The 12,793-nt window shown below is 42.3% G+C and overlaps 2 protein-coding genes and 1 non-coding gene across 3 annotated transcripts; 1 reads left to right on the top strand and 2 right to left on the bottom strand.

Moving 5' to 3' along the window:
* Positions 1–717: 717 nt before the first annotated feature.
* BCR41DRAFT_t5 lies at positions 718–789 on the bottom strand. Its single transcript has one exon. It is a non-coding gene; the product is annotated as a tRNA-Met (tRNA).
* A 6,587-nt stretch (positions 790–7,376) lies between these two features.
* On the top strand, positions 7,377–8,452 carry BCR41DRAFT_418353 (endoplasmic reticulum-based factor for assembly of V-ATPase-domain-containing protein; the record flags this gene model as incomplete). The annotated part of the gene is made up of 4 exons (XM_022029612.1): positions 7,377–7,638; positions 7,735–7,811; positions 7,922–8,170; positions 8,279–8,452. The coding sequence occupies 4 exons, from the start codon at positions 7,377–7,379 to the stop codon at positions 8,450–8,452; spliced, it is 762 nt and encodes a 253-aa protein (XP_021885942.1).
* Positions 8,453–8,545: 93 nt separating this feature from the next.
* Positions 8,546–12,761, bottom strand: BCR41DRAFT_383115 (hypothetical protein). Its single transcript, XM_022027418.1, has 8 exons — positions 12,581–12,761; positions 12,341–12,470; positions 12,105–12,227; positions 11,894–12,017; positions 11,684–11,790; positions 11,482–11,567; positions 10,549–11,388; positions 8,546–10,448 (listed from the first exon to the last, which is right to left on the bottom strand). The coding sequence occupies exons 1-8, from the start codon at positions 12,659–12,661 to the stop codon at positions 8,628–8,630; spliced, it is 3,312 nt and encodes a 1,103-aa protein (XP_021885941.1). The 5' UTR covers positions 12,662–12,761; the 3' UTR covers positions 8,546–8,627.
* Between the last annotated feature and the right edge of the window lie 32 nt (positions 12,762–12,793).

Raw genomic sequence — 12,793 nt, 5'->3', positions numbered from 1 at the left:
TTTTTTTTTTAAAAAAAAAAAAAAAAAAAAAAAAAAAAAAAAACAATAGCCAATTGTCAACGTGTACTTGCTCCAAACCCCACATTGGTACAACTCCAATTCTTTTTAGTCTTTGTTAAGCGCATAATAAGATTCGATGCGTTATATAATTTCCGTTGCCTTCTGCCTTCTTTTTTGTTAAAGTAGAAACTTCTCCAATTCAGTCTCTATCTTTATTATTATTTATTCTCGATTCGCGTTTAGTTTTGACTTTTGAGCAATTATATACAAATGTATTAATGTATTATACGCATAAAAATGCACAGCATAACAGCGCACTTGACCAACTAATATCTATTTATTTTAATTCAAAAAATATAGAGACTTTATATGATTTGGAGTCCAACTTTTTAATGAATATATACAAGATCGTTCAAGGCACTATTCTGCAATCGCATGCTTTGTCATCCAATACCGTGTTTTGGTCATATATCGTTAGAGCTTAGAGGTTTTGTAAGATTCCTATCTTGGCCATCGGACAAATGAGCCATGTGCACCACCTTGGACACGCATCAAAAGAAGAAAAGGACTAGATAGATTTTTCAGCTTCAAGACAAACTTATAAATAAATATAATGGAGATAAGAAAAAAGATCACCAGGAAAAAAAAAAAAAAAAAAAAAAAAAAGCGACTAACAATGCTATCAAGAAGATAATGAAAAAGTACTGACAAAAGTTGTAGCAAAGGGTGGTTTCGATCCACCGACCTCTGGGTTATGAGCCCAGCGCTCTTCCTCTGGGCGACTTTGCTGTCATTATTGGTTTTAGTAAATTATTTATTCTTAAAAGTCTTTCTATAAGTGCACAACCTATAAGTGCACGACCCATAAGTACAAGCGTTTCTGTCTCTGACACTGTGGCATTAGTTATAACTTTCAAAAAGAAAAAATAAAGATCCTTAATTTCCCCTAATAGAGCATTTTTGAAGATCTCATTATCCACAGCTCCACCTCTCTCCTGAGGCATGTTCAAGCTCGGGGATAGAAGCTCCTATTGGTGAATAGAATTTGAAATATTTTATGGTAAGTCGGAAGTCAAGGAGATCAAAAGTTGTTCACTAACTGCTCTGATCTATGAATAAAAAGGGGAGTGCTCCATTTGGGTACACTCCCTAGCCTCGGGACGTAACAACTCCCCCCAAATTTTATGTAGGGTTTTTGGCGTCTTGTCTAAAGGCCTTGAGGAAAAATAAGAAAAACTTCTTGTTGTTGAAAGCAGAATTGTCAAGCTGTGGAGTGTGCACGACTCTCGGGAAGAGAAGCCGTTTGATAGCGGAGAGTGGCGATGATTCCGCGAAGAGCCGCCTCCAAAGAGAATTCGCATGGGCTAAGAGGTATGAACGCCTCTACAAGACGTATACTAAGTTGCGCAAGCAATCAGAGAAGTATAAGACTATGCGCATACGGGTAGAGAAAGTTGTAGATTCTCTTAACTCTCTGTCGCCATCACATCCAGTTGCTAGTTGCACATGCTGCAAGGGAAAGAATAGAGTTGATGGTTGCTGAATTGAAATTTATTGACTGTTGCAAAAAAAAAAAAAAATATTGAAATGAGGACGAGTGTGTGCTCTCTTTTCTTCATACTGGAGAAAACTTATTTGTACAAAAACTCCAGTTATCTCAACCCTACTAATATAACAGCTCTCTGCACTTTACAGCTTTGCCGCTACATGACGCTTGTGCCGTTTGGTCTGGTTATGGGTGAGTTGTCTCTGCTTCCTCTTAAGAAGTCTTGTTGACTCTGATGCGTTATTCTTTTGCTGCTTCTTCCTCTTTCTGTCATTAATATGAGGATTTTGCTGTCTTAGGTTCTTCCAATATTGACGAATGATGATGTCCGAGTCAAAATTCTCATAGGGAATTTGCTCGTTGTATGAGGAGTCATAGCCCTTCCACTTTACAGTATACATCATTCCTTTTCCCGTGAGTTCGTGGTCAACGATAGACTCTATTTCATACGACTCTTCACTGGGAGCATCAAGAGCTTGAGTGACCATTTTGAGCTGGCTCGGAGCATAATTACGAGCCAATTTCTGGTTGGTAGCGTCTAGCAGAGTGTAGGCACCATTTTCGGTACGAGCCACTACTTTGTATGGGCCTTGGTATTTAGGTGCTAATTTACCATTGGGCAATTCTTCTTTCGCCATGACAAACGCTCCAGGTGGGAACTGAAGGATTTTATGTGTCCTGTTGAATTTCTCCACCATTCTCTTTTGCGTGTCAGAACTCTTATCATCGATAGCAGGGAAAACTAACGCGGTGAGATATTCCAATCTGTTCTGTAATTCTTCTTCAGACAGGAGATGTGACTCGGCTGAGGAAAAATCCGTTAGTCCTGCAAATGAGCGTCCATAGAATAATGAGAATGGCGTTGAATGATGCAGACTCGCGACTCTAGTATTCATTTGGAGCTGAACCATTGGAAGATGGATGTCCCAATCATCCTGTATGCCTTCGAGTTGTTTTCTGAGGATGTTCTTAAATGTGCGGGCAAACCTCTCCGCTACACCATTCGAGCATGGACGATATGACGTGGAGAGTCTATGCTCTATTTGCAACTTTGCGTTATGAGACGTGACACTCCATTGACGAATTCAGTGCCATTATCAGTTTGGATAATTTTAGGGAATCCAATAGAGAAGAATAGCTTGAAGAGGGTGCTGCCCACCGTAATGGCTTCCTTATCAGGCAGAGGCTCCAGGAATACAAATCTTGTGCAGATATCAGCCACCACTAAAGCGTAGTTATTACCTCTGGAACTGGTTTCAAATGAGGCTAAATCGAATGCTATGTGTTCCCCTGGGAGTCTGGCATGTATGGCAGTTAAAGGATGATACCCCTTTCTAGCTATGTTGAATCTTTGGCATGGTCCACATTGGCTAACCCATTTGAGACAACCATCTCTCAATTTAGGCCAAGTAAAGTCTTTAGCATGGGTAGCAGTAACCATGGCATTTCCTCCAGGATGACCGAATTCGTGTGCTAGGCGAAGATGCTGAAGCTTTCCTTCAGGATCTTGGATGATTTTTCTAGAAGCATCCTCCAACTGAAGTTGATGAGAGTAAGGAGCAGTTATATCAATAACGTGTAGAGTGGAAGGCAGCTGCTGCGAATCAGATGACTGTGGAGCTGCCTGAACATTCTCGGTAGTCTCTGTTTCTCGCCTCATAGAAGCAATCTGCCGACTCGTAGAACATGTAACTTGTTCTTCTTTAGGAGACTTCCACAATTCCTCAGGAAATGCGCGAGATAATGCGTCTGGAATAATGTTCAGCAGGCCTGGACGATAAATACATTCAAAATCATAGTTGAGCAGAGTGGCCTTCCAATTCAGGATTATTTGTGGCAACTCCCTCCTTCTGCTCATGAATATACGTCAGAGGTCTGTGATCAGTATATAATGTAAATCTTCTTCCCCAAAGGTAATGGTGAAATTTCATTAGTGCAAAAATAATTGCTAAGAGTTCCTTCTTGTAAGCTGGGTAATTTTTCTCATGCTTATGCAATGCTCTGGCTTGAAAGGATATGTAGTTGATCTTGATTTCATCTTCCTTGCCACCTGGTAGCTGATATAGGACAGCTCCTATGCCTAAGTTAGAGGCATCTGTGGAGTGAAATTAGGGAACGATAAGGCTGGAGCTTGGGCTATAAGTGATCTGATGCTGTTAAAGCTTCGCATTTGCTCCTTATTAAGATCAAAAGTGCCTTTGGCATTGCGCAGGGCATCTAGAGGTGCTGTGAGCGTGCTGTACAAGGGTATATACTCCCTAAAATAATTGAAGAGGCCTAAATAGCGTTGAACCATCTTCTTATTGGTAGGTGGTGTCCATGAATGCACATTAGCAACCTTGTTGATATCTATTTTGCGGCCTTCTTTGTTGATTATGAACCTCAGTAGTAGCACTTCTGTACTAAGGAATTTACTCTTTTCTCTATTGATTATCAACTTTGCAGCTGTAAGCCTTTCTATGACAATGCTGACATGAAGAATATGATCCTCTGCTGTGTGCGAATAGACAATAATGTCATCCACATAATTGTCAGCAAAGTGCAGATCATCTAAGAGTTGTGACATTCCTCTTTGGAAGATACTCGTGAGGGGTTTTAAACCAAAAGGTGCTCTAGCAAACATATATTGCTACCACCGTACGTAAATGCAGTTAGTGGTTGGCTTGATTTCTCTACAGGCATGCGATGATACGCCTGAGACAGATCAATTGCGGTGAAATACAGATGCCCTGCTACCCTCTGTTGGATATCAGTGATTAATGGTAGAGGGAAGACATCAGTATCCTCTAGTTGACGATTCAACGTTCTTGGATCAAGGCATACTCTATATTTCAGAATATTACCATCCAGGTCACGGCGTGCTGCCATTGTCAGGGAGTTATTATACGGACACCCCTTAGGTGCTGGAACGATAACACCCGTTTCTTGCCACTTCGGGATGGTCTTTTCCACTTCTTCTTTTTCAATTTGCGAATGGAATGGGCGAGATCTTTCCTGGATGATACAGGTGGGTTTAACCTTTAGCTGGACCTTCATTGTATCAAGATTGCAAAATGAATTTGGCGAGATGGCTTCATTCGCCTGTAAATAAGGCTCCAGTGCTAACAGGAACTTTTCTTTCAATGCTTTGAATTCAGCATTGTTTTCTCTTTCTGAAGTTTGTGACGGAATGACTTGAGGTTTTTCATCATATGGGACCCATAGGGATTCCTCCTCTCGTATCTCCGGCATGGCTATTCCCGTGATGGAAAAGCCGAGTCTAGCGAAGAGATCCATTCCCAACACGAAGTCATAATACTCAATGTCCATGACCGACAATTGATATTCTCCAGATCTATTGTTGCAGACCAGTTGGACTTTCACAAGTAATGGCATTATCCGTGCTAGTCCCTTTTTCTATCATTGCTATAGATTCTCCTGGTACTCGACCATAGCGAATACCTTGCTCTATGGCTACTTCCTTGCTTTATGGCTACTTCCTTGCTCTATGGCTACTTCCTTGCTCTATGGCTACTTCCTTGCTCTATGGCTATTTCCTTACTGAGCAAAGAAGTTGTGGCGCCTGGATCTAACAATGCTGTATATTGTTGCCCATTTATAAATATAGGCACAGCTATTCTGTTATCACCAGGAGCAGGACCTTTGAAAGCCCCTAGGTGCTTGATACAAGCTTTCTCAACAATTGAGTACGAGGAAAAGAAGGATTCTTTATTCGGAATTATGTCTCTTATGAGCGCATTATCACTAATCCTCTTAAAAGCACTGACTGAGACAAGCGGCTTGCGCACATCAGTTCTCTTGACGTCCTTGGGCTTATCCTTAGAATACTCTCTGACTTGATCCTTAGCATAGCGACAGTCCTCCGGGGCATGTTTGTACGGATTTGACCTACACTTCTCCGTTCCCTTACACCAGACCTTGAATGGTTTAGCCTTCTTGGCTTCTCTATCACTTGACGGATTGGCATTAGGTCGAGATCTTTTATGACTAGATCTCTGAACCTCTCTAGGAGTGTATTCCGATCTGGACTTGATGGATCGCAAATACTGTTCTCCAGCGTCTCCTCCATACTTCTGGATAAACCAATGGGCGTCATCGGTTCGTTTCTCACCTAAGGCACCTGGTGTCTTTTCTAGGAACTCTAGAAACTCCTTCAAAGAGCTAACACTTTTCACTGAGCCGAATTCCTTGATGACAGCTTGAAATCCTACGTCGGACAGATGATTGCATAAAGCTTTGATGAGCATATAGCAGCCATCATCTGGGATTCCAGCTGCCTCAACCAGAGGTAGCAATCGTTGTGCGAACGACCTAATGGTGTCATTCTTCTCAGGCCTCATAACTAGCGCCATATCAGCGATGTAAGCCCCTAGAATGTAGAGCTTTGTTCAAGCATGTAACTGCCCGAGACCAGGTCCTGTCTTGAAGAGGCACTTTCTTGATGAGGTCGTCATAGTCTCGCGCACCAGGCCGGACACTTTGGAAATGCAGAGGGATAAGTAATCCCATGCTAGTTTGTCGAAAAGAACATCAGAAAGATTACGACGGAATATCCTCTCAAAGTCATCACGGAAAGTGACAATCCTGATTACTATTTCCTTGACCATATTCTTGCCGGGAACCTTGGACACGTCTAAATCAAGCATAGGCGCATCCGCGAACGTTTTCTTCTTGACCTTGGTATAGTCTACCTCTTCTGAATCTTCCATCAAGGGAATGTTCCCTTCTTTGAAGATTCGGTGAAGTGCGTCATGTTCGGGATTAGCAGGATCCCATTTCACCGTTATACGGTGACTATCTGCTTCAGACACACTCGATCTATCAATCGAAATGTCCTCGCTTGAAGATAAGCCATTTCTGACCTCCTCCATATGTTCAATAGAACTATTTAAGTCTTCAGTTTGTCTCACTAAGACCTCCAAGATGTCTGCCTTCTGTTGAGGGAGAATTGTTAGAAGGCATATTGATAATTGTCTGCTGATGGCTGTTATAAGGAAAGTAAGTAATGAGTATGTGTCTCTGCAAGAAGGTGTTTGAGTAGCAAAGTGAAAACTGAGGAATGAAGGAATGAGTGAGCGTTTGAAGATTCCAATCTTCATTCCTTTTGACCTTAATCTTCTTCATTTGCTTCGTGAATCCTCATTCGTCCTTCTGGGGAAGTGGATGGCGTGATCTTTTTGTGATCCCTGTTTGACAAAGGACCAATGAGATTTCTACACTACCCACATCTCCTGCATGACACATCCTGATCCAATGGCTGTTATATTTCCATGATCCATTCGCTGACATATCAAAACAAGCTTTAAGAATAGACACTGTGAAGTCTCACGTGAGGTTAAATTTTTTTTCTTCCTACCTTTCCACTTGACTAGGACAGCGATGATCACAAAAAGTTTGACGGAGTCCAAAGTAGAAATTTCAGACAATCCCGCAAGATTTGGGTCCACATGCCAGTGGATTTGATCGAATAGAAAAAAATTAAAGTCGTCCTAAGCTAGAGTCGGCACGCCAGCCTCCGCGGCTTTTCACGGGCGCAACAGGCCACATCGGAAGGATGGACTTCGAGTACCGATCACGGTGTACATTGGTAGAGAAAAACATGGATACGAATTGGCTCTTCACAGCCATACCGTGCGAACTTTGAGAGTTTCGCTTGTTTCATAGTGGCGAGATTATGAAATAAAATTCCTCACCTTTGTGAGGTGACTGCAGTCATCGCTTAATCACATGATGCCACAAAATCGAAGATTAAATAGGCATGGGTGCTCCGCCTGACTTGAGTTCTTCATTCACAGCAAAAAAAAAAGCCAAAAGCAACTGCTAAGAGAAAATGGTGAATTTAGAATGGACACCACGCCTTGACAAGGCTTTTACGAAGCTCTATACCAAGACAAAGTCAGCAGCAGCAGTAATAGAAGAGAGGGAATCAGGAATAACATTGAATAGTGCGGAACTCAAGACAGTCAAGGCTGTAGAATCCATTTTAGATAACGCAAAAACACAGTCGCCGCTATACGTTGATTTGGAACTGGTTAGGAGAGTTTCTGCGCTACTCTTGAAGTATAGAGACAACGATACAGACACAGAGAAAGGTTAGGCTACAAACAAATGGACTTTTTTTTTTTTTTTCTTTTTTTTTGGCTTATTTTGAAGCTGATTTGTTTCTTTTGTTTTGGCAAATAAAATAGAGGCATCAGAGGATTGGATCCATACCATGATCAAAGGGAGCTCCATATATGTTCCCAAGGCAGCGCCTAGAGAGCGGGTATGGCTGTGAGCATAGAAAAAAAAGCATTCCAGGATACTACTGGAACTCATCCAGAGTTTGCACCTCTTTAAAGACTTATCAATCATCTTTTCGTTTATATCCACAAGACTCCTGAGTTAGAGCGACTTATGGACACTTTCAGAGCTCAGGCGGCTGAGAAAGAGTACCAACGCATGATCTCTTGCGTTGACCCTACATCGTCCACCTCTATCGCCAACAATATTCGGCAAGACATCAAGGATATGAAGGACATCAAGGCACATGCTATCGGGATTGTAAATGTTCTCTACACGGGTGCTGCAGTCTTCACAGCAGTCTTCATGATATCGGCGCACTTTACTGAGGACCTGGGAATGGTAAGGGGCTTCTTCCATCTAGTAATATACTACCTCAACTTGTCTATTTATTTTGTCTGAACTTGGTAGCTGTTACTTACATTTTTTTTTTCTTTCTCGTTTACAAAGCGTGTTTTATTGGCATTCGCAGCGTTCATATTGATTGTGGCCTGTGAAGCATATTTATACTCGCGGCATGCTTCATCAGCTGTTGGAGGAGCAAACAGAAGGAAGAAGGCCCCAAAGCTTCCGGAAGATGTTGTGATAACTACGCACACTTTCAGTAAAGAAAAGAGTGCATGAAGGAATGGAGAAACTATAATAGCCGTTGTGAAGCACAATATAATATCTGTATGGCCACAGCATTGTACATTAATCAGATTGTTATATTTTCCAACCTTGATCCTATGTTCTTATCCGATGGCTAGTGTTTTTTTATTGTTATTTTTATCTTAATCAATTGGCGAGGGGTGGAGTATCATGGCTCGTATGGATCATACGCATCAGTAAAGTCAGGATCAGGCTGATCTAACATGTGAGTCGCAGGTGATGGGCCATAGGCATGCATAACCTCCTCTTGGGCATCATCATCAATCCATTCTGTATCACCAACCTCTGACTTTCGAACTCGCAACGACTGTGAGCGGCGTCGCATCCCTAGTCCTTTTCTACCCACACTATTTCTACCAACACTATTGCTGCCACCCGAGCCCTCTGTTCCTTGACTTGTTGCAATGTCAACGCCAGTGTCTGCATCCACTCCACCGTCCTCATAACCATATTTATAATCATAGTTGTAATAGATTTCGCTCTGAGAGAAATCTGAGACATGATCCAGATAATACTGCTGCTCTGTTGAGGCATCCATCCCGTACAAGTTGGGTGTCCAGTCGATTTGCTTGAAGAGCTCTTCATCCTCCCATTTCCTAAAGCTGAAAGCACTTCCATAAAAATCCTCGTCATCCGAAGGCATTACTGCAGGGGTATCCCAGCCTGATCCATCTCCAGGTTTGCTGAGGAACGGAATATCAGTTTTATCATCATAATAATCGCTATACTTGAAGTTGGGTGGTTCCAACAAACTTGGCGTATTCTTCTTGCCAAAGACTTCTGCCTCGAGCCATTCTTCATAATTTTCTTCAAATCCAGCATCCAGCTCAATGTCACTCATGGTCAGATCTCGTTTCCGCTCTGAACCTAACGAAGACGCGCTGGTGCTATTACTTCGGCTGCTATGTCCACTCTTGACGCTATCCTCGCCATCTGATCTCGACCCATTGCTGGTACAGTGGTCAATAGCTCCTGCATCTGGGATAGACGCATGTGCCTCGTAAATCTCCTGCCAGTCATACTTGGGTCCGGAATACTGACTGCTTCCGTTGTTATTCTTGCCGTTCTTTGCCTGTGCTCCTGGGTCAGGTACCAATGCATTTGGATGCAAGCGGTCGTGGTAATGCCGAATCATATTCCGCAGCTGCTGTTCCGCAGGAAGCGCATCCTCCAAATCCTTTTCCACATCCGCGCCCGAAATCCAATCGTCCCTTAGATTCGAACGACAGTAGATGTAAATTCCTGTAATGACTTTCATATGAGATGACCGCCATTTACGACCTAAGAATGGCACTTGGCTCTTCAGTGCTTTGTATACGTATTTCTGAAGATCTGGATGATTGATTTTCAACAAACGCTTCAGAATGGCCGAGGATTTGTACTGGACCAAGAGCAAGATCCGATGCGTCTTGTTCTTGGTCAATTTTTGTAACACGCGTAGCAAGTTGATGATTGCAAACATGTTACGTCTACAAACATAGTTAACTGGTAAAGGGTCCCCAATGTCGGAAACCGCTGCCATAAGTATCGCCGTTCGAGCCTGCTCGGGGTTTGACACCGATGATGAAGTAGTCTCCCGAAGGATGGAGCAATACTTGAAAAAGTTGTACTCTTCAAGCTCATTTTTTGTATGAATATTTCCTGGATTTTCGGCGTTTCCGAAAATCTTGAGCAATAAAAGCAAACAATTCGAATCAACCAAAAGTTGACAAACATAATTAAAAGCCAAAACATGATAAATCTTGAAATGTTGAAGCTGAAGAAGGAGAATGCTTGAGACAGCTTTGGCCATGATTTCGTGTTCGCGAATGTCGTTGACTCTGGTGAATGAATCAGTAGGCTCCTTGCCCTCTGTCTCTGCAGCAGACGATGCTTCCCTGCCCGAGGATGCCCCACTTATTTTGATGCATACCAGTAGCGTCTTTAACAATGTAACCTGGATCTGAGCCATCCTTGGTACAATTTCTCTCTAATAGAACGAGCGGTTTGGCCATTTGTCAAAAAATTCCCAAATTGTTTGGTACCCAGTCAAAACAGAACATGAAAACTCCTTGAGATCAAAAACTTACGTAGATGTGCTCGATGCGCTCGATACGTTCCCTCTCTTTGTCGCTCACAGGCTGGATGTTATTGCCCGCGTCATCCAACTTGATACTCGGCTTTGGATAGCCATCATCATCTGATGCCTCCTCTTCCTCATTACTAGCATCTTCAGCTTCATCATCGCCCTGGTTACCGTTTCCATTCGATTTGCGCATCAAGCTTCTTCGCCTGGGCTTGTTTCGAACGGAAGCTGGTTGTCTGTACTCTAGCGCTCTCCCTGAATCCTGGTCTTCTGCATCGTTCGCAGATCTATATCGTCTATCTGTCATTAATTTCTTTTCGTGATATATCTGCAAGGTTGCAGTGGAAATGTACATGTTTCTTTTGAATAGCTCCTCTGCTTCTATAATTGATTTCGGAGTCGAGCTTCTCATGGACGAAGATGGAAATATAAAGGGTTGCGTTCCATTTGCTCCACCAGGACCGTTCCCTATTCCTTTCCCTGATTTCCCTGTAGATCCTGTTCCTAATCCTCCAGTCTTTGTAGTTTGAGAGCTAGTGATATTGGCGCCTCCTCCTGCGACGCCAGTCAATGTTTTTGCCTGCAAAACATTAGCAATTGTCGAAATGGGGAGTGAAGGGCAGCTACCGCAGCGAGAAGTAGTTGTGGGTATATAGGCTGGGTACTTTTGGCTCATTTCGGACTGGTACTCCAGATAATCGAGTGGATCAGACTTTTGAGCTATTATACTGCTAGCAAGTATAGGTGGGTAGCCCATCATCCTGCGAGCAGCGCTCTTTAGCATTGGGAAATCATCAGTTCCTCCAAGGGTAGTTCGTAGAACTTTCCAAAGAAGCAGAAGCATCTGAAACGATATTGCACAAAACCTACATATGCATTAGTGTATGTCTTCTTTCATTTCTCAATCCCTTCAAGACGACTGGTTCACCCACTTTACCTTTTTTAGTGGGTAATATTGATCTTTTGCAGGGCGGACACATATCTGGTCGTATAAGAACACGGTTATGGAGGGATTTGTAGTTGCTAGAAAGGTTGGATGGAGTCAGTAAAACCAAAAGACCATCTTGTTTGGTTAGAGTCTTTTATTATAGCTTTCATAATAGAATGATATGAATTATGGAGACTACTTATAACCTTACCTAATTCGCCCATAAACTCTGAATCTTCCTCATGCGACACCACAAGCATGTAAAGTAGTGTAACCAATGCTTCAATTTCAACAACAATCCCTGGATCGTTCGCCAATCTAAGATGGCAGAAAGCAAGAAACACAGCCACTCAGCGTCCACTCCTCGGTTATTAAAACTTTGCTTTGTGGATAAATTTCATTATTAACCTGTTCCATTTACTTGGAGCATGCAATCCTGAGTGCGTCGTAGTAGATTTGAAATGCGCCGAGCTTCCGTAACATTTGGTTGTTTTTGATGATCCAGTCCCTGTGGTCATCTTCATTTGCCACGCCAGAATAGGCCCCTAACATAAGAACCAAGAAAAAAAGCAATGACCTGTTAGGATTTTTTTCTTCCTTTTCTTTTTCTTTAACAAGATTTTTATGATTACCTTGAGAGATGTAGATCAGCTGTTGAGCAACGGAAAGTCGACTAGCATCATCTTTTTGATCCAAAAAATCCAGCAAATATTCTGCGTAGGCCTCTCTTTCAGACACAGAGCTCTTTTGCCAGACTAGCGAGCAGGATAAAGGATTTCTCTGTCAAGCCATATACAATTACATAGAGGTTTCTTCTCTTCTACGACGTCTCTTCCTTATTCAATTGTACTCTTTATATTCTTTTTACCTCCATCGTAATTTTTCAGAAAGTTTTCTTGATTTTCAAGAAACTGTTGAATTTCTGTGTAGCCATAAAACTCGTCAATCTCAGCCGAAGGTGTGTCCATGTCCGCGTAGTGAAAATGCACTGGTTCAAGCTTGTTATTATAATAAAAGTGAAAAAGAAATAGAAAAAAGCTCAGTAAACCTTTGTTGAACACTACAGTTTACCAATGCCTTAAGATGATAGGAGGTACGTGAGTCTAACCTTCTGCTTTGAGGGCAGTGTGCTCACGAACTGCTTCAGCTGAGCCATAGTGATTGAATCTTGCGCTGGATTGTCTGCCATGTTCGTTAAAGAATTGACAAGGGAATAGTGTGAATTGATTGTGCTTTGTTCCTGTACAAAGAGAGAGAGAGAGAGAGAGAGAGAGAGAGAGAGAGAAAAGAGCTGGTTTTTTTTCTAGTCCTAGACATTCAT

Source organism: Lobosporangium transversale (assembly GCF_002105155.1).
Source record: "Lobosporangium transversale strain NRRL 3116 chromosome Unknown BCR41scaffold_2, whole genome shotgun sequence".
NCBI lineage: Eukaryota > Fungi > Mortierellomycota > Mortierellomycetes > Mortierellales > Mortierellaceae > Lobosporangium > Lobosporangium transversale.
This window is presented reverse-complemented; position numbering and strand designations above follow the sequence as displayed.